Source organism: Hemiscyllium ocellatum, chromosome 4 (genome assembly GCF_020745735.1).
Source record: "Hemiscyllium ocellatum isolate sHemOce1 chromosome 4, sHemOce1.pat.X.cur, whole genome shotgun sequence".
Taxonomy (NCBI): Eukaryota; Metazoa; Chordata; class Chondrichthyes; order Orectolobiformes; family Hemiscylliidae; genus Hemiscyllium; species Hemiscyllium ocellatum.
In genome coordinates this window covers 68,903,745-68,926,216 of record NC_083404.1, presented here as the reverse complement: position 1 = coordinate 68,926,216, position 22,472 = coordinate 68,903,745, and the positions used below count along the sequence as shown (strand labels likewise).

The 22,472-nt window shown below is 42.5% G+C and overlaps 1 protein-coding gene across 1 annotated transcript in view; it reads left to right on the top strand.

The window, feature by feature from the left end:
• Positions 1 to 22,170, top strand: part of lrp12 (low density lipoprotein receptor-related protein 12) — an 83,789-nt gene extending 61,619 nt beyond the window's left edge. The window contains exons 6-7 of the mRNA XM_060824316.1: positions 1,308 to 1,440; positions 21,139 to 22,170. Of these exons, the coding sequence (XP_060680299.1) occupies positions 1,308 to 1,440; positions 21,139 to 22,014 (1,009 nt within the window). The 3' untranslated portion in view covers positions 22,015 to 22,170. The remainder of the gene's footprint in view (positions 1 to 1,307; positions 1,441 to 21,138) is intronic.
• Positions 22,171 to 22,472: the final 302 nt, after the last annotated feature.

Sequence of the window (22,472 nt, the reverse complement as noted above, 5' to 3'; positions counted from 1 at the left end):
TGACAAAAAGTACCAATCCTTGCAACAAACTGCTGGCCTCCAGGCGGAAAAATAATCCTCCACTAACACCCTTTGTCTCCGATCTTCAAACCAATTTTGAATCCAAATTGCTAGCTGTGAAGAGAAGTTTAGAACATTTGCGGACTTGATTTGCAAGTAGAGATTTCTAATGGGTAAAGTCACCTGATAGCAGAATTATCAAGAATTTATCACTTGAGTCAAATTAGACTATTTTTAAAATCAGAATTCATACAATTTACATAATAATGGTTGTGTGAAAGTGCCTTAGTGTATCAGAGTCTTTATTGTCACACTGTTGTGAAATGGCTTGTGCCTTACTTCGCATCTGAGCAGTTTGATTAGAGAATGCAATGAGTAATGTGATTTTAAAAAAAAACTAGAAACTAACTATTTTATAGGAGGTTGATCAATGAGAGCAGTACCATTGCAATCTTCAGACTAGTCATGCAGAGGAGACCTGCAATTTCAAAAATATGACTAAAAATACTTAATGCAGTATAATATCTCAATCAACGCATTTAATCCTTTGATCCTTGTAATCAAGTCTAAGGTGAAATTGAGCTAAAAGATCTTTTGTGAGTCTATTGCACCATGCAGCAGGTTCGTTTGACTAAATGGAGTTCAGTGCAAATGCTCAGTACGAGGTTCACCAAGCATGCAAATACCTAATTGGAGCAAGGTCATTTCTTCAGAAGAAAATTTGGTCACTCAGTTTCATAAGGCAGTTGTTTAATGTCTTTGAAGATTGAGAAAATTGAAAGCCCAAATGGAAAAGTTGGAGATGGCAAGGCACCATTTATCAGATCATATATGAAATTAATGTTTTCACAGGCGGTACATGTCACTGACAAGGCCGCCATCCCTAATTGTCCATTAGCTGCTGTTTGAATGAAATATCTTTTAACCCAATAATTTGTTTTCTTTAGCTCGAACAGAGGAAATGATAAATCTCTAACTGCTGCAATAAATTTGCTATAAATTCTGCTACAGAATGTTTTGCTATAAATTCAGTGTCTTATGATCCTGCTTCGCAATCACCTGATGAAAAAACAGCGCTTTGAAAGCTAATGCTTCCAAAGAAAACCTATTAGATTATAACTTGGTGTTGTGTGATTTTTAACATTGCTGCAATGAAAACAAAGTGCTGGAAATCTTAAGCAGGTCTGGCAGTCTCTGAAGAGAGATGTGGTTAATCCATAGAGTTGAATTTGGCACTTTTTTGATAACTGCTGCTGTATTTATGTCAGTGTCAGGATGACTCTGTTGTTTCCATCTTTGTTTCTAAGATCTTTTGAAACCCATCTATCAAGAGTTGAAGCTGAGCTTTTGCGAAGGGAGGCTCCTCCATCCTATGGCCAGTTAATTGCACAGGGCTTGATTCCACCAGTTGAAGATTTCCCTGTTTGTTCATCAAATCAGGTAGTAACTTGTAAGATTTTTAGTTTGTCTCTTGATTGACACATTCCTGCTCCAAGCAGTGTTATTTTGGATATAGAGTCAGCATGTACAGCATGGAAACAGACATTTCGGTCCAACTCGCCCATGTCGACCAGATATCCCAACCCAATCTAGTCCCAGCTGCCAGCACCCAGCCCATATCCCTCCACACCCCTCCAATTCAAATACCCATCTAGATACCTTTTAAATTTTGCAATCGTACCAGCCTCCACCACTTCCTCTGGCAGCTCATTCCATACACGTACTACTGTCTGCATGAAAACGTTGCCCCATAGGTCTCTCCTGTATGTTTCCCCTCTCACCCTTCTCGTTCAGGACACTTCCACCCTAGGGAAGAGACTTTGTCTATTTATCCCATCCATGCCCCTCATGATTTTATAAACCTCTATATGGTCACTCCTCAGCCTCCGATGCTCCAGGGAAAACAGCCCAGCCTATTCAACCTCTCCTTATAGCTCAAATCCTCCACCCCTGACAACATCCTTTGTAAATCTTTTCTGAACCCTTTCAAGTTTCACAACAGCCTTCACATAGGAAGGAGACCAGAATTGCACGCAATATTCCAAAAGTGGCCTAACCATTGTCCTGTACAGCTGCAACATGACCTCCCAACTCCCGTACTCAGTACCAAATGCCGCCTTCACTATCCTATCTACCGTGACTCCACCATCAAAGAGCTATGAGCCTGCACTCCAATGTTTCTTTGTTCAGCAACGTTTCCTCAGACCTTACCATTAAGTGTATAGGTCCTGCTAAGATTTGTTTTCCCAAAATGCAGCGCCTCACATTTATCTAAATTAAACTCCATCTGCCACTCCTCAGTCCGTTGGCTTATCTGATCATGAATCCGTTGTAATCTGAGGTAACCTTCTTCGCTGTCCACTACACCTCCAATTTTGGTCTCATCTGCAAACTTACTAACTATACCTCTTATGCTCGCATACAAGTCATTCATATATATGATGAAATTAGTAGACACAGCACCAATCCTTGTTGCACTCCACTGGTCACAGGCCTCCAATCTGAAAAACAACCCTCCACTACCACCTTCTGTTTTCTACCTTTGAGCCAGTTCTGTGTCCAAATGGTTAGTTCTCCCTGTTTTCCATCTTTTTGTACAAGTAACATTACGGGACTGCAAATGCTTTTTTCTGTAAGATTTTAATCAAGTGAATCTGATCTAGAATATAAATCAGTAAGAACTTGAATACAAACCCATGGACAGATATTAAGGTATAATTGAACAGAAATTGAAATTGCTGTGCCATTGCTTTTTCTGGAGTCATGCTCATTTATTTATTTAGTCACAGTTTTGTGTTTTTTTTTCTGATTGTTAATCTGTGGTTTTGCAGTTTGGCTATTACTATCATAGCAACATGACATCTGTCATGTGTGGCTTTCTGCTACTTCACTAAAATCTCTATCTTGTTTTTCGTCAAGAAGATTTCTAAAATATTTACTAATCAGCTTGTTCAGAGAGGGTATTATGCATGTCTGAAGCAAGTGGGATTTGAACTTGTGTTTCTTTACAGAACGTTAAGGTCACTACCACTGTGCCATTTTGTGAATATACCTCACCTGTACTTAAAACAATTTCTTCAAAGGTTGCCTGATGGTCCGATTCATTTTTCTGTCGTGGAACAGATCTGTTCAAACCTCAGTAAAATTGTCACTTCTCCAGTTAATTACTTGTATTCTGGATTGCCTCTAGCATCTAATGGATTATGGTATCAGATTATTACTGAATTCACTAGAACAGCAATGAGGTCTATGGACTTGGGGGGCATGATATTGGCTGGTGAATAAGTTACAATTATGGGATGGATACTGAGACAGGAGCAAAAATGAAAGAATTTTGTTTTTTCATACGTTTTAAATTAGTTCACATCCAGAAATTACAACTCAATTGCTGCTCTGTTCCAAACACTTGTCTCCCCTGCCATTAACCCCTCACTGGTTCTCCCCTGCTCACCACTGTGCTACATCACTGTCTCCGAGACCAAGGAACTAGGTCGTAAGTGGGAATACAGGGAGATAGTAAGCAGGTGGGGCGAAGTGTGCCATATAACCGAGCAGGGCCCAGATGAAGAGGCAAGCAGATGCTGGGGCATGCAGAATGGCACTGCAAGCAAACTGAGTTTGGCAAACGTTCTTTGAGCATTAGAGGCATTGTGCATGTGGCTGTAGTTGATGCTTAGTTCTAATTTGTAGCTCATTCATGTCATCAGTGGCACAGTCATCCTATGCCAATGCAGTGGCACACAGTATACAATGGAATATATTTAGCTAGCTTGCATCACTATAGCACCTTGAGGAAATCAACTTTAGTGTTTCAGGTTGTTGAGGAAATTACGGAGTCTGAGACTTCGAGTCTTGTTTCAAGAAGCTTTATTTTTCATGAATTTACGGAGAGGCTACCACAGTGTTCACTGTCTGTGTCTCAGCCCTCGCAAGCTGAACAATCAGCCTGTATTTATACAACGATACAAATAACTTTGCTTGTTTCACTGAGATTACATTCAGCACTCAAATAATGTTGAGTACAATAATTAAAGATAACGAAACGCACAATGCAGCTACTACCTTTGTTCCTGATGTTGCTCAAGGACAGAGAGTCTAACAAGCTTAAGATTCACTCCCTATATTTCGTTATAATTACACAACCTCGATCTTTATCTCCAGCAACATTGTTCCACTACAACTGCGAGCCAGATAACTTTACCTTGGTCAAGTGTCCCATTATGCAGCAGTACGCCAAGTCCTTACTACTTCCGCAATTCCCTCCTCGTTGATTTCTTCCAGATAGACACCAAAGTTAAGAATACCGGTTCGCCCAAACAAAAGAGGGCGCATATCATTCTGGAAAAGGGCGCATGGTCATACATGCCTGTTAATCGTAGGGGTTGTTATGGGGTACAGGCCAGTAGATGATCACCGGTTTTGATTGGAAAATGTGGTAGCAATAAACTGTGCACAACAACAGCCTGTAGTTCTCCATATGAGATTAAATATCAGGAGTATGATGGTAAAGGTGACGAGCCCAATGACTAAGTAGGATCCCCACTTACTCAGCCTGGTGAGGTCAAAAGACCACCCAGAATCAAAAGGGGAGCTTAATCACTTGATTTCTGGGCTGATGAAAGTCACCAAATTAGAAACGTCCAATATGTAGGTACAGCATTCCTGCCCGGTAACAGAACACGTACCCACCTCCTTGGATAATAGAAAATCCAAGGCCAAGCAATTCTGAAGGGCCACTGATCTAACTGCGACTAGCTCAGCATTGATCCCAGTTAGGGCCTCAGCAACATAAATGGCAACAGTTTCCAATCCTGTTTTTAATTTGCTCAATCCTTGGAAATGCAGCTAGATTCCAGTAGAAGGAAAAGCCATCACAATCCAGGTAAGGAGTCTGATGAGGGATCTCTTGGGCTTCAGGGGTGAAGGTGACCCATCCAAAACTCTGATGCAAGGTACCATGTAGCCCATAAAACACGAGCCCCTTCAATCTGAGGGAAGCCTAGAATAGGCCTTAAGACTGCAAACAAAATAGGTACAAAGTTAAGTTAGAATCTCCGACCCTCGACAACTTGGGACACTAGACCAATTAAACGAAAAGTGACCTTGGTTCATTGGATGGTTCAGTCCAAGGGATAATAAAAGAACGTTGTTCCCACATTAGTGTCAGTAGAGACGCTCCCACTTCGTGTGGAACAAATCGTATCTCTAACAGTATTGTTAAGGACCACAAGGAAAGGGGGCATATGGGATCTGTTATAGTCAGGTTGGTACCAGTCTTGAAATTAGGCCAGATTATTATACCCTGCTGAGTTCCACTCCTGCACGTCCTCAGTTATTGGATTTGCCTGAGGAGTTTTGGCGTATTGGTTATTTGCCAACTTCAGGCCAGCTAAAGGATATAGGCCACAAAGGGAATACCCCCTGTGAATGGGTCGGTATATGGGCACATGCCCAACAGGCAGTTTCTTTTTCTGCCATACGGTTGCTTTGATAGGCCAGATACAAAAGGTATTAGGGTGTATTGATGGTTTTAGTTGCTTAATTCTCATAACAGAGGGGAAGTCGTTTGTCTGAGCCATACTCTCCAGCAGCCAAGGCATCTCTAAAAGTCGAACCTGAGATTCTGCACCAGGAAAAATACACTCTGCCTCCCCAACTCCTGATTTGACAAGCCCAGTGTATCATATGAGAATTATCGGTGATTTTGATATGGGATCGGGAGCAATTCAAATCTCTCTGTCTGACATATCCCTGCAATCTGCCCCATTTCCTTGCAGATTGTGATCTGTCCCCCCAACACAAGGGAATCCTGTAAAATCTTCCAGACAGCGGAAGCTTAACTTACAAGGACCAACATTGCAAAATCTCTAATGCACTTTTTGACCTCTCACTACAGTGGAGGAAAGATGGTTCATTCTTCCCAGAGCTGAAAATGTGTTGCTGGTTAAAGCACAGCAGGTTAGGCAGCATCCAAGGAACAGGAAATTCAACGTTTCGGGCCAGAGCCCTTCATCAGGAATTCTTCCCAGACCCTAACTCATTCCTTTATCTTCTGTGTTAGAGTGCGAGATGCATTGTATTATGTCATCAGTTTTTATAACTGATGAGTACTTTGGACATGCCCTCCACAAGGCCATACATCTCTAGTTTCGGTTGTTTGCAGGTTGAAGAGGCCCAGGAATTGCATCCACAGAATTCTTTTCATTTGTTTTGATGGGCTTATATATTTTACAATCAGTTGCATGCACCCATTCCTTACATCCTTCCAATTGAACTGTAGTTTGAGTTGTCAGTAATACTTGATGTGGTCCTTTCCACCTTTGAATGATTGGCCCAGGCCGCTTCACTCAGGGCCCGGGTATACTGTAGGATTTTCTCATTTATCCATATCAAGGTTATTTCCGACGTAAAAACAATGACTGCAGATGCTGGAAACCAGATTCTGGATCAGTGGTGCTGGAAGAGCACAGCAGTTCAGGCAGCATCCAACGAGCAGCAAAAGCCCTTCAACAGGAATAAAGGCAGTGAGCCGGAAGCATGGAGAGATAAGCTAGGGGAGGGCGGGGGTGGGGAGAGAATAGCATAGCACAACATGGTTGATGAGCTTCAGGGCAGAGGAAATGACCTGGGAGTTGCAGTGAGAGAGGGACTTCCTGAGATTCTTGTAGAAAGAGGAGGAAAACTTCTTCAAGGCAGGCATCCTTGCAAAGAGGGTTCGCAGTAGGGTTAAAATCAGCGAGGTAAAAACAATGACTGCAGATGCTGGAAACCAGATTCTGGATCAGTGGTGCTGGAGGTCAGGTCCACGCCCCCTACGACCCACCCTCCCATCCTGGCACTTTCCCCTGCCACCGCAGGAACTGTAAAACCTGTGCCCACACCTCCTCCTTCACCTCTATCCAAGACCCTAAAGGAGCCTTCCACATCCATGAAAGTTTTACCTGCACATCCACTAATATCATTTATTGTATCCGTTGCTCCCGATGCGGTCTCCTCTACATTGGGGAGACTGGGCGCCTCCTAGTAGAGCGCTTTAGGGGACATCTCCGAGACACCCGCACCAATCAACCACACCCAACATTTCACCCCGTGGCCCAACATTTCAACTCCGCCTCCCACTCTGCCGAGGACATGGAGGTCCTGGGCCTCCTTCACTGCCGCTCCCTCACCACCAGACGCCTGGAGGAAGAATGCCTCATCTTCCGCCTCAGAATACTTCAACTCCAGGGCATCAATGTGGACTTCAACAGCTTCCTCATTTCCCCTTCCCCCACTTCATCCTAGTTTCAAACTTCCAGCTCAGCACCGTCCCCATGACTTGTCTGGACCTGTCCGACCTCCCTTGCTCCTTTTCCACCTATCCACTCCACCCTCTCCTCCCTGACCTATCACCTTCATCTCCTCCCCCACTCACACATTGTACTCTATGCTACTCTCTCCCCACCCCCACCCTCCCCTAGCTTATCTCTCCATGCTTCCGGCTCACTGCCTTTATTCCTGATTAAGGGCTTTTGCCTGAAACGTCGATTTCGCTGCTCGTTGGATGTTGCCTGAACTGCTGTGCTCATCCAGCACCACTGATCCAGAATCCTATTTCCGATGTAGACAGAGGGAATTGTGTACTTATAGTCATAGGCCTTTCCATAAGAGTTTAAAATAGGGTTAGACCCATGGTTTTATTAACCAGGTTTTGGAGGATGTACAGGGTAATAGACAAGGTCCCAGGCCACTTTAGTCCAGTTTTCTGGCAAGTCTTTGCAAAGGTATTTTTTTTAGCATCCCTTTAGTTCAGTCTTCTAATCCTGAGGACTGGGGTTGATAGGGGATATGAACCTTCCACACAAATCCCAATATTACACATGGTGCTTTACAATTTTCCCAGTAAAGTGGGTACCCCATCACTATTCTTTTGTCCCATATTCCAAGTCGGTTTCATAATACACTTTACTACTGTTGGGCAATGCCTCTATCCATCTAGAGAACATATCTATTATGACTAGCATGTACTTGAACCCTCCTAAGGGAGTCATATGGCCAAGAGCAATCTGTAAGTTCCCATGGTTTTGGACGAGGACTTTGCTGGCGAAGCCCTCTCATTCATTAATATAAAGGATGAAAGGCTTGTGATAATTGGGTCCGCCCAAGGCTGGGGCCAATGTCAGAGTAGTCCAGAGTTCCTCTAACGTTCGCAGCCACTCAGGGGTCCAATTAATAGAACAAAGCTGACCTTCGAGCGTTACCTAACACAAAATCGCCTCCATGCACCAATATTCAGGCACCATTGACAGCAATAGTTCACCATGCCAAGAAAAGACAGCATCCTCAGTTGTGTAGACGGGGCGTTGAGAATAGCAGCAACATGATCAGGACCCAGGCGACAGGAACGTTCTCCAGGATGCAGCCTAGATATTGTACTGAGCTCTGACATAATTGTAGCTTGGCAACAGAAACACTGTGCCCTTAGGAGGCTAGGTGGTTCAGCAAAGTCATATAGAGTACCACTGAGCATCAGTGTGGGCCATGAGGTGACGAGGTCATCAGCATATTGCAACTCCGTGCTTCCACAAGGCCAGGAAAGTTGAAACCGATCCCTTTGAACCACCACAGCGCACACTGCCTGAGGCAGATGTGTCCAGGTGTCGGCTCCCGTAGGTGAAGGCAAAGCGATCCTGGCTATTTTAATGCAGAGGAATGGAGAGAAGCGCTGAGCAGAGGTCTTTGACAGTACAATAAGCCAAATCCGGGGGTAGCATCAGGGACAACCGGTCCATAGGGATAACAATCTGATTAATGGTGCGCAAATACTGAACAGACCACCCCTCATTGTTCTTCCCCAGTTTAGGAATAGGTAAAATGGGAATATTTCTGAAACTTCCAAGTTGGGCGTAACGCACCCTGAGAGAGCAGAACATTAATAACAGGCCAAATGCCTATTTCCAAGTCAGGGTACAGATTATATTGACGGATGCCTGGACAGACAGTAATACAACGCGGCAGTGCAGTAAGCACCAAACCCACATGATGTTTATGGAGTGCCCACAGGGAAGAGTGGATGAATGCTAGGAGCGATGGGAACATATAGCCATGGGGTGATGGTGGCTGATACTGAAGAAAAACTACCAGCCAGTGGGCAGAAGGAACCCAGACACAACTGGCCTCATCGGAGAATACAGTAATCCAAAAGTTCACGCAGTGGGTCTCCCTTAAAGATTCACCACAGGACAAGGATTAGATCATAGGACCAATTTCCTCAGGCCAATGCGGGGACTTAAAAGAGACAGTGGCATAGGGCACTGAGGAGGGATCCATTGCGTACAAGGGTGAGTGTACAGATCAAGCTGGATGGAAGCCCCTACACCCACAGGACTGAAATAAACTCGCCGTTGAACTGCAGTGAACCTGACTGACCTAATCAAAAGGCAGCGAGGCTTGCATTTCAGTGGGATCGGTGCTTCTTTCTAGGTCAGTCATCAGGGGCGCAAGAGAGGTTCAACAGGGTTGTTCTGTAATTGGCAGCAATACATTACAGTCTGTGTCACAGGGTCAGAGCATTGCATCGGCAAACTCAGGACTTGCGCCATAGAGTGATCAAGGAGCTCCTCAAACAGGCCCTGATCAGAACAGTGGGTCAAAGCACCGAGTTTACACAGGTCTTGCCGACCCAACAGGCGAACAGGTGAATTTTTGGCAATGACAAATTACTCCTCTGCATGGAGCTGACCTATCTGAATAGGAGCAGGTTGGGAGAGAGATCCCACCATGGGAATTCTGGCTTTACTGATGATGGATACAGCTGTAGTGCCTATCGGAAGTTCTATGGAGGTGGAGTACAGACAAAAATAGGTGACTAGTCGACAGAGTCGACTAAAACCTTAACTCGCTTCCCCTGAGCATTACTTTCCATCAGTGGGTCTTTGTGGAGAGAGGAAGGTAGCTGGATCAAGACAGCCTGTGCAGTTAACCCTTATTATGTAGTCTGGATAGGGTCAATGAGGATAAAATTTGGGGCAGGAACACAGGGTTGAATTACTGCAGTGGAGCAGCCAACTGCATCCAACAGCCCCTAGTCCAATGACCCTTCCCACCACACTGACAGCAAATATCTTTATCTTTTTTGTTATAAGATTGGTGATATTGGACAAACTGATCCTTGGGACCTTCAGACTTTTAACTGAATAGATCTTGTCGGCCCACATTAGTGAGGGAACTAACTACAGCCATCCCCAATTCTGTTGTTGCTAGGTGAGATTGGTAAACTTGAAAGCCTGAGCTATCTGGAGCTCAACATAATTTAACAGAATCTGTACCACCAAAGGATCACTTCCTTCCAGAGGCACTCCCGCGGATGATTCCCATCTGCCCTTAAAATAGGCAACAAAATCAACAAGGGATACCCCTTTCTTCTGAAGGCATTGAGTGACCTCCCCAAAGTCACTGTGCTGCGTGGCTCCATTTAAAATGGCTTGCATAGCTTGTTTCTAAGAGCTACTGTTCCTAAGGATATTTTCCTGACCCCACTACTCCTGGGTGGGTTCCTCTATCCAATCCCCATTTTCCCTGGCCAGGACTGAAAAGGAATCTTTAATAGCCACCCAGGAGGTGCCATTTGCAACTTTGAGTAGGAGAAGAACATCTCCAGGAAAGGGGTCATAAATTTGGCAGGTTTGGACCAGCCAGTTATGGAAGTGTTATTGGGTTCTTCACTGGGTTTGAAGCCTCATTGATCATGCTTCTAACCTCAAAGGGGGACCAAGGCTTCAGGACAACTATTTCATCGACCATCTGTTCTTGCACAGTTGCTGTTAGGATGATGCTTTCCATAACTGTATCCTCAAGTGATTCAAGCCAGGGGTAGAGCCCCATCGAGGCACTAGCATCTTTCTTAGGTTTAGATTTGGGAGGATGGCAACACTTCACAGCCTCTAACCATTTAACAAAACAATGACTTCGTATAGCATTTAGAATCATAGAGCTGTATAGCATGGAAACAGACCCTTCAGTCCAACTCGTCAAATCCACCCAGACATCCTAGATTAATCTAGACCCATCTACCAGCATTTGCTCCATATTTCTCTAAACCTTACCTATTCATATAACCATTAAATGTTGCCATTATACTGGCCTCTACCACTTCCTCTGGCAGCTCATTCCATACATGCACTACCCTCTGCGGGAAATTATTGCCACTTAGGTCCCTTTTGAATCTTTCCCATCTCACCTTAAACCTATGCCCTCTAGTTTTGGACTCCCCCACCTCAGAGAAAAGACTTTGATTATTCACCCTATCATGCCAGTCATGATTTTATAAACTTCTATATCGTCATCCCTCAGCCTCTGATGCTCCAGGGAAAATTGCCCCAACCTATTCAGCTTCTCCCTATGGCTCAAACTCTCCAGCCCTGCCAAAATCCTTGAAAATCTTTTCTGAACTCTTTCAAGTTTCACAACATCCTTCCTGTAAGCAGGGAGATCAGAATTGAATGCAGTATTCCAATAGTGGCCAAACCAACGTCCTGTGCAGCTGCAATATGACCTCACAATTCTTGTATTCGATGCACTGACCAATAAAGGAAAGCGTACCAAATACCTTCAACTATCCTGACTACCTGGCTCTCCAATTTCAAGGAACTGTGAACCTGTATTCCAAGTCTCTTTATTCAACAACACTCCCCATGAACCTGATATTCAATATCTAAGTTCTGCCCTAATTTGCCTTTCCAAAATGTAGTACTTCCACATTTATTTAAATTAAACTCCAACTGCCATTCTTCAGCCAGTTGGCCCATATGATCAAGATCCCATTGTATTCTCAAGTAACCCTCGCTGTCAGCGAGACCTCCAATTTTTTTTTTGTCACAAGGGGGAATCGTTACCTCCACCCTGAGTAATTTCTTGCCATTCCTTAAATTTACTTAAGTCAAAAGAGCCTCCGTAAAACCAACCATCATGCCCTGGGACCATTCGTAAACATCATTGCTAAAAGGAATGGCATATCTGGAATCTCATGTTTCACGCCACACCATATCTGCTGGTGATCCTGTTGGAATAATGGGGTTTCCTGCCTGTTGCCATGATCTTATCACTTTACAATGTCTTTGTTTTGTTCACTTTTCCATCTTTGGGCCATGTCCTGGGTGCCCCCCATTCCTGTTCATGGAGAGGCACTGGCTGTGGCTCCATTTCCCATTTCCGTAATTTACAAAGAGACGTCGCCTGCTAAGAAAGGAAAAGAGAAAACTGTTACCCAAGCTCACATGCATTAATCAACTGTAAGTGCTCACCAGTGTTTATCTTCCGTCTAGAAGGCCTTGAAGCTTATTTCAATTGGGTAGCTACCATTTCTTTGTCTGTCTCACTGCCCTGGTAAGTTAGTGTTCTCTGCAATCTTGCCTCAACCATTCAGTAGTCTAGGCTCAGCTGGAGTGACAGGCCAGAAACCGGAGATCATGGAATTAGATTGACAGAGGTTTAGGAAAGATCAGTGTAAAAGAGTCAAATATGGCCATTTAACACATCAAGACCATGCCATTTCTTTATGGACCAATCGCTTAAATTAATTCCCTCAAAAGCCTGCAAGTTTATTTTCTGCAAGTGCCCTTTCAAAATCATTGGTGCTTGCTTTCATCACCCTTACAATGAGTGCCAGATTATTACCACTTGCTGAATGAAAAGTTGTTCTTCACATTGCCTCTGTATTTCCCTCCAAAATCTTTTAAACTGCCTTCCTGGTGATGCCGTGGGGCACAATCTCAGTTGTAACAAACTGGTTATCACTTTCAGAACTTCTTTTTCTGCGTGCTTTGGAAACCGAGACTCTGTTTCTGTAGCTTAGGAACAATTCCCTCTATGAACACTTAACCCATTATTTGACTGCAATCATGTTTATGGGTTGCAAAGATGGACTTATGTTTGCTGATAATTTTCTGCACCTCTGGATCATCTTACACATCCCTATGGTTAACCCAAAAAGCCCAATTCTACACATCCTCTCAGTATATAACTTCACCAGGACTTTTAGTGATGCATCTGCTTAGTAGTCTCTTAGGGGAGTTAACAGCAGCAGCAAAATCTGTGGCACCACAACCAGCTCTGCTGCAGAGCTGGAATGGAAGAGATCCAATCGAGTGATAGTGGTAGAAGACTTGCTAGCTAGAAGCACAGACAGGCCACACTTGAGACTCCAGGATGGTATGTTGCCTCCCAGGTGCCAGGGTCAAGGTGTCTCTGAGCAGTTACATAAAATTCAGAACTGGAAATGATATCATTACCACAACAAACCAAGACACGAGTAGCTAGCGGGACAGAACATCAATGCTTCACTAGAAGCCCGCTGATGATGTTACCTAGCATGTTGATGAAACATTTGAGCACAAACCCATCAGTTCAGTAAGCAAACTTACACCACTCAGAAACAACTGGAAATTATATCACCACAACAAACCAAGACAGATAAATAGCAAGCGGGACAACGTTGACTTTTCACCAGAGGCTCACTGATTATGTTAATCTGAGCACAATCCCACCAACTCAGTGAGCAAACTTACAACCTGAAGGTAAGACTACTGAAGGGTAAATGAGGGAACTTGTGCTTGGAGGCAGAGGATGTGGGTGAGGTCCTACATGAGTACTTAGTATCAGTTTTCACCTAGGAGAAGGATATGGAGAATAGTGAGATTTGTGTGCAACATGCTAATATGCTCGGGCATTTTGAGATCAAGAAAGAAGTAATGTTGGGTCTCTTGAAGAGCAATAGGGTGAGTAAGTCCCCAGTGCTCAATGGTATCTACCAAGAGAGGAGATTGCTGGAGACTTGACCAAGATCTTTGTGTCCTCGCTAGCCACTGGAGAGGACCTGGAAAACTGACGAGTAACTAATGTTGGTCCTCAATTCAAGAAGGGAGATGGAGACAATCCAGGAAACCATAGATCAGAGAGTCTCACATCGGTGGTTGGAAAGCTTATTGGAGAGAATTCTCAGGAATGGGCTTTATGGCAGTTTGGAAAGGCAAGGTCGACCATATATACTTGTGTATACATCAAATTTTGAAGACATTTTTTAAAGCTGAAATTAGAGGGGTCAACTAATACACAGGCATAAGTTTTGAAGGGCTCAAATTCTGAAAAAACAATGAATTACAGTAAAGGTAATTACTGGATAAAAGCAAGACACTGGTATGAAAATTTAACACGTGAAAGTTTCATTGAAATCCGGCAGAATCCCACTGTTCAACATCATCATGGCCTGTTATAAATGGCACATTTAAAATGAAACATTTATTAAATTCTGAATGTGTAACTGTCTTGAACTTTCCCACCAAATTGTCCCGTTTCCCTCCCATTTAATCTCGTATGTTATGAACCTCAGCAATATTAACACATTTGTCAAAGAATTTAAAGATATACATTATGTAACTAATATCTCTCTCTCTTATTCAGATATAATGGCATAATGGTTAACTTTTGAACGATATTAACTTTTGGATATATAGTGAACGAAGTGTGATAAGTACAAATAGACTTAGTACCGATCTGAATGAATGAATCAAAACATGCTGGAGTAAACCAAGTGTGGTGAGTAGTGTTATGAATGAAGTGTGATATAGTAAACAAAGAGCAATCAATAGAGTTACTGGTATGAGTGAATGAATACGATTTAATGCAATATAGTAGGGTTGACTTGTACATGAAATATATGGAAAATACAGTAGCGCCTCGACATACGAACAAATCGGTTTACGAATATGATGGTACAGAGAACACCGAACGGAAAATTCACCACAAAGGTATACAGGAAAGCCACTCACACAGACCAAGTCTTAAACTATGAAAGCAACCACCCCAACACAAAAGAAGTTGCATCAAGACACTGTTCAAAAGGGCCACAACACACCTGCAGTACACCAGAACTGCAAAAAGAGGAAGAAGAACACCTATACAATGTATTCACCAAAAACGGATACCCCCGCAATTTCATCAACAGATGCCTAAGGGAAGGATGACGGAATGAGGACATGCCACAACCCAAAGGACTAGCCACACTACCATACATCAAAAACATTTCCGAACTGACAGCCAGACTACTGCGACCACTAGGACTCATAACAGCACACAAACCAACAGCCACTCTCAGACAACAACTCACCAGGACGAAAGACCCGATACCCAGCATGAACAAAACCAATGTAGTGTACAAAATCCCATGCAAGGACTGCACAAAACACTACATAGGACAAACAGGAAGACAGCTAATGGTCCACATCCGTGAACACCAACTAGCCACGAAACAACGTGACCAGCTATTCTTAGTAGCCACACACTCAGATGACAAGCAACATTATAGAACATGGGACAACGCTACTATTATAGAACAAGCCAAACAGAGAATAGCCAGAGAATTCCTCGAGGCATGGCACTCATCCACAGATTCAATCAATAAGCACATCGACCTGGACCCAATATACCAGCCACTGCAGTGGACAGCTGGAACTGACAACCGGAAGCGGCAGGTACAAATCACTATAAATGCCGGAGGAAACATCACAGAAGTGCTTTGCAGGAGGCTCCCAAGCACTGAGGATGTCACCTAGACAGGGGACGAAACATCTGCAACACAAATTCCCAGCTCAGCGAATAGAACCACAACAGGATGTGGAGGCTTTGGAGAGAATGCAACAGAATTTTACCAGGATGCTGCCTGGATTATAGGGTATGAGCTGAAAAGAGAGGCTAGAAAAACCCAAGTTGTTTTTTCTGCAGCGGCGGGGGCTGAGGGGAAACTTGATAGACGTTTATAAACTTCTGAGGTATATAGGTCCGAAAGACATTTTAAAAGTCAGGGGCAACTGATATCGATTCACTTACTTAAAGCTGCTTATGACTCTGCTGACTATGCTGTTTTGCCTATTTTCATATCAAATCTACAAAAGAAGCAGCTATTATGCTGAAGTTAGGCACAAATTCCCAATAAAAGCCCACACTTTCCCAGCCATCTTGTGATTTCCTATTTAGTTTGGAATGAGAATTTTCCATCAGAGTCTTCACTTTTGTTATGATTGGTAAGATTCACGGTGGCACAGTGATTAGCACTGCTGCCTCACAGTGCCAGAGACCCGGGTTCAATTCCCGCCTCAGTAGACTGACTGACTGTGTGGAGTTTGCACATTCTCCCCGTGTCTGCGTGGGTTTCCTCCGGGTGCTCCGGTTACCTCCCACAATCCAAAAAATGTGCAGGTTAGGTGAATTGGCCATACCAAATTGTCCATAGTATTAGCTGAAGGGGTAAATATAGGGTAATGGATCTGGGTGGGTTGCTTTTCGGAGGGTCGGTATGGACTTGTTGGGTCGAAGAGCCTGTTTCCACACTGTAAGTAATCTAATTTAATCTAATCAAAACATTTTAGGTGGGCCTCAGGCAAAGCACTGCTGAAAATTCCTGCTTTCTATAGTGGGCGGCACGGTGGTTAGCACTGCTGCCTCACAGCGCCAGAGATCCAGGTTCAATTCCCGCCTCAGGCGACTGACTGTGTGGAATTTGCACATTCTCCCCGTGTCTGCGTGAGTTTCCTCCGAGTGCTCCGGTTACCTCCCACAGTCCAAAAAATGTGCAGGTTAGGTGAATTGGCCATGCTAAATTGTCCATGGTGTTAGGTTAAGGGATAAATGTAGAGGAATGGGTCTGGGTGAGTTGCACTTCAGTGGGTCAGCGTGGACTTGTTGGGCTGAAGGGCCTGTTTCCACACTGTGAATAATCTAAAAAAAATGCTTATATTAAGCAAGATATTGTGATTAGAAGTGTGCACAAAGTGTAGAAGAAGCAGATTCAATTGCTTTTCAAAAAGTACTTGGATAAATATTTGAAAGGAAGAAAATTTGAAAATGTGTGAACTATTGGAAAAGACCAGAAAAGTAGGATGAATTGAATATCTTGTTCAAAGCAGTCAAAGACAAATTAGCCTCCTGAGCTGTAAAATTTAGTTAATTTATCATACCTTGGACAAGCATCTTCAACTGCAAGTAAATAAACTATTTTTGGTTCAATCGCTAATCTGTCAGATCACCTATGCATACATGACAATTAGCATTCAAAAATCCTAGCATTTACTATGATTACATTTTGACGCTTTTGTGACATTGTGGTATAGGAATTCTCATGAAATATTAAGAGGAAAGTTGCAAGCAACTTAATTTTAAATAGATATGAAATTTTCATTTCAGATGTTGTGATTAATAGGTGATCACTTTCAATTCCAATAATATGGAAGGGCAGTGGTGTAATTGTAATGTCACTGGACTAGTAATTCAGAGACGCAAGCTGTTCTGGGCTCAAATTCCAGCATGGTAGTTTGTGAAATTTGGACTTGATTAAAATCTGCAATTAAAAGCCAGTCTAATGGTGATATTATCATAAAATAAACCATCTGGTTAACATCTCATTAATATATCAAAACAATGGATTCATTGTATTAGATGAAGTTGTTTAGATTCAGAACCATGTGTTGAACTGAACTAGTGAGTGTCTTTGAATAATTGAGATCTTCAACTCATTTAGCATTTGCCATCTGGGTGTTTTACATTGAAATTCCAACATGAGAAGTTTGTTAGTGCAGCACATAGCTGTATCTTTATATAGCTGATTGTAGCTAGTACACAAAGGCAACAAGGTAAAGCATAGATATGCACACCATGACAATACACCAGTATAGCAATCCAAGAGATGGTTGTGTGACTGTTAGCTGTGAATATCTACCTAGAATTAAATAGACAGAAGGACCTGCTTCTGTGCTCAGAGTGAAGATGTGTAATTTGCTGGACTCTGCACTTCCCCCACTTAATCCTGCTATACCTGAAACAGAGAAGGAATTCTTGCACTGGAGTCATTCCAACTGCAAAAATAATCTTTGTCAGCTAAGAAATCCTGTAACTGTAAGTGAGCAGAAGTACAGGACCCCCAAAGGACTACTGCATGGGATAAAGGTACAAAAATGTCACAAGTGACCCCTTTCATTTTAAAAGGTGGGGTTCCCATTTTATCGCAGGCCATCAGAAATGAGGTGAAGTTCCTACTGATTTGACCCCTCCATCTATTATACAATTTCCTTAATGTCTGCTGCCCACTTTTTTATTAGTTCATTCACAGGATGCTCAGACAGCACTTATGGCCCACGCTCGGGAAAGATGATGGGTTATCCACCTTCATAAGCTCATAAGGTGTAGGGAGTGCTGCTTAAGAGTTTCAGGATCTTGACCCAACTACAATGAAGGGACAGGGACATTCCAAGTCAGAATGATATGTGTTAGGAAATGGTGGTGTTCCTACAAATATGCTAATCCTAGGGATTCGTGGTGCTGGCATTGGTAAAGCTCTAGAAGTTGAGATTCTTGTGCCCTGCATCCTTTATTGTTAAATCCTATTCAACAAGGTACATTTGAAGAGACTGTATGCCTGGAATATAAGAGGAAATAAAGTGTATCACTCCTCTGATAGAGTTAGGAGTATGCTGTATGTAATTTTCCTTCATTTAATTTTGCAATACTGTAGCAAAGAAAAATCGAACTGAGCATTTGAAGTGAAGAAGAGTGGTTTAACGTGCAAAAAGAAAATTAAAATAATATAGCATGCTGCTCAGATATATCTAATTAGTTAGACTGTCACGCAGGGTAGTTTTACATTTGCAAAGAATGATATTTTCTCCATTATTTTCAGCTTTAGAAGTGAGTAATAACCAGTGCTTACAATTCTGTAAATTCAACACATTGTTTTTGAACATACCCAGATTAGTTTCAAAATTAATAATAGATTTCTGCAATGTAGGAACTCTCATACAGCCCACGTGTCTCTCTAAGGCAACATTATCTGTTTTTCTTTTCCCTGTAAATCGTAGATTTTGTGATTTGTAATATTTGTTTAACCTGTGGTAATGCTGCATTGTTCTGTTATTGACAATGTTTTGTGGATTTAAAAGGTCAATTGACAATGTAATGCCTGTGATAGCATTTTGGCACAAGTTATTGCCATCTGAATGTAGGTTTGCTCACTGAGCTAGAAGGTTCATTTTCAGACATTTCAACACCATACTAGGTAACATCTTCAGTTAATCTCCGGATGAAGCACTGATGGTGTTTCCTGCTTTCTATTTATATGTTGGAGTTTCCTTGGATTGATAACGTCATTTCCTCTGGTGATGTCATTTCCTGTTCATTTTCCCAGGGAGTGGTAAATGGGGTCCAAGTCAGTGTGTTTGTTGATAGAGTTCCAGTTGGAATGCCAGTCATCTAGGAATTCTTGTGTATGTCTCTGTTTGGCTTGGCCTAGATTGGATGTGTTGTCCCAGTCGAAGTGGTGTCCGTCCTTATCTGTTTGCAAGGGTGCTAATGAGAGAGGGTCATGTCGTTTTGTGGTTAGTTGATGTTGATGTATCCTGGTGGCTAGTTTTCTGCCTGTTTATCCAATGTAGTGTTTGTTACAGTTTTTGCATGGTGTTTTGTAAATGACATTAATTTTGCTTGTTGTCTGTATAGCGTCTTTCATGTTCATTAACTGCTGTTTTAGTGTGTTGGTGAGTTTGTGGGCTACCATAATGCAAAAGGGGTCTGAGTATTCTGGCAGTCATTTCCGAAATGTTTTCGATGTAGGGGAGAGTGGCTAGGATGCATTTTGTCTGCTTGATTGGGTTTGTTGCTGAGAAATCAGCGACTGTGTTCATTGGATACCCAATTCTATCATGTTATACACTGTCCCCTAATCAAATCTGCTTCACTATAAATCACCAAATTTTGAGTCAACTTACAACATGTGAACTGTAGCAGTTTAAGAAGGCAGATCATCACCATCACTACAAGGGTGACTAGGGTTGGGCAATAAATGCTGGATAGGAAGGAGACCAGAATTCAATGCAATGTTCCAACAGTGGCCTAACCAATGTCCTGTAAAGCTGCAATATGACGTTCCAACTCCTGTACTCAATATTCTGACAAATAAAGGAAAGCATACCAAACGACACGGTGGCACAGCAGTTAGCACTGTTGCCTCATAGCGCCAGAGACCCGGGTTCAATTCCCGCCTCAGGTGACTGACTGTGTGGAGTTTGCACGTTCTCCCCGTGTCTGCGTGAGTTTCCTCCGGGTGCTCCGGTTTCCTCCCACAGTCCAAAGATGTGCGGGTTAGGTGAATTGGCTATGCTAAATTGTCCATAGTGTTAGGTAATGGTAAAATGTAGGGGTATGGGAGGGTTGCGCTTCGGCGGGTCGGTGTGGACTTGTTGGGCCGAAGGGCCTGTTTCCACACTGTAAGTAATCTAATCTAATCTAGACACCTTCACTATTCTTTCTACCTGCGACTCTACTTTCAAGGAGATATGAACTTGCACTTCATGGTCTCTTTATTCAGCAACACTCCCTCGGACCTTACCAATAAGTGTATAAGTCCTGCTGAGATTTACTTTCCCAAAATGCAGCATCTCGCATTTATCTAAATTAAACTCCATCTGCCATTTCTCAGCCCATTGGCCCATCTGATCAATATCCCGTTGTAATCTGAGATAACCTTCTTTACTGTCCTCTACGCCTTCAATTTTGGTTTTATCTGCAAACTTACTAACTATACCTCTTATACTCACATCAAAATCATTTATATAAATGACGAAAAATAGTGGACCCAGCACCAATCCTTGTGGCATTCCACTGGTCACAGACCTCCAGTCTGAGAAGCAACCCTCCACCACCACCCTCTGTCTTCTAACTTTGAGCCAGTTCTGTATCCAGAAGGCTAGTTCTCCCTGTATTGCATGAGATCTAACTTTGCTAGCTAGTCTCCCATGGGGAACCTTGTCAAATACCTTACTGAAGTCCATATAGATCACATCCACCGTTCTGTCCTCATCAATTCTTTGTGTTACTTCTTCAAAAAACTCAATCAATCTGATTAATGAAAGCTTTCATATACAACTAAATGTTTTTCTTTCACCCAACAGTACCAAAACCAATAAATTATTTTCTGCTGCATGGTTGTTTGCAAAATGTTTTTTATTGTAATATTTGTTTTAAGTTTCTCAAGGATTTGAAGAGAACATGATTGGAACAATATAAACTAGTTTTTGTAAGGTTTGCTACTGAAGCTAATTGTCTTCAATTATGTTTTAGGCATCCATTTTGGAAAATCTCCGATTGGCAGTACGATCACAACTTGGATTAACCTCTTTTCGATCCACCACATCCACTCGACAATCTAACCTCTGGAACCGTGTCTTTAGCTTTGCAAGATCCAGGAATTCAGGATCTCTAGCGCTTGTGTCAACTGATGGAAGTGACACAGCTGGTGAGCAACACGTTACAAGAGAACCAGAAAGGAGCAGTCTGCACAGAAGTCTTTTGATGCTTGATTCTGATGATGCAGATAGAGATGATGAGCAGCGAGACATACCAGGGGCGGTTGGTGGTGTTGTTGCCCCTCTACCTCAAAAAGCTGCACCAACCTCTGTAGTAGAAGCTATTGTTGGAGCAACTGGAATCTCCACTGGCTGCCATACTACTATTACTACAGACATTGTTCCTTCACAATTGGGAACCTCAGAGCAGCCAAGCATTAGTCCAGCAAGACAGCAGTTGAGCAGCGCACTGAGTAGGGTAACACAGAGTTTGCGCAGAGTGCGGATTTCTATTGGGAGATGCAGTTTAGCAGGACAGAACCAGAGTCCCTTGAGACAGCTTGATAATAGAGTGCATGGAAGAGATGATAATGATGATGATGATGATGTTGAATTGTTAATTCCAATTTCTGATGCAGCATCAGGTGTGGATGTGAGGGACCATTGCAGACCAGTAACTGACCCTGGCTCTAATAGTTTGCAGGGATGCAGGAAGAATTGCGTTTCACTTCCTCACAGAGAACAGTCTAATAATAGAGATGGACCTTGTGAGAACTGTGGGATGGTACATACAGCCCAGATCCCTGAGGAATGCCTTGAAGCAACATTGAAGAATGAAACCAGTGATGATGAATCCTTGCTTGTCTGCTAAACATTAAGTACATCAACTAATTTTATTTATGCTCCTGTTGGTACAGTGCACATTGTGACTTTGAAATTCTTTTGGTACTTGGAAAGAAAACTGGATTTTTCTGGCTGTCATACAATATTTATTGCCTTTTACTTTGATTTATGGGAATCAACCAAATACATAGTAACATCTTCCATATGATATTTTTGGTTTGTATTATGCATTCAAAATATGAATGTATAAATATGTTTTAATATGTAGAATGGAAATAAATTATAACTTAAGTTTCTGCTTTTACACATCTTTTCCATAACTTTCTAAGATGTTGTCTTTATTTATTTATTTCTCTTGATATGAATTGCATTATTTTTTATTTTTAGCCATTTAGACTCATTGGATGTCCTGAAAACTGAGTCTCGAACCTGAAGAGAAATGTAAACAAATAAAAATCCATTTTGGCATCAAGGAAAATATTTTTT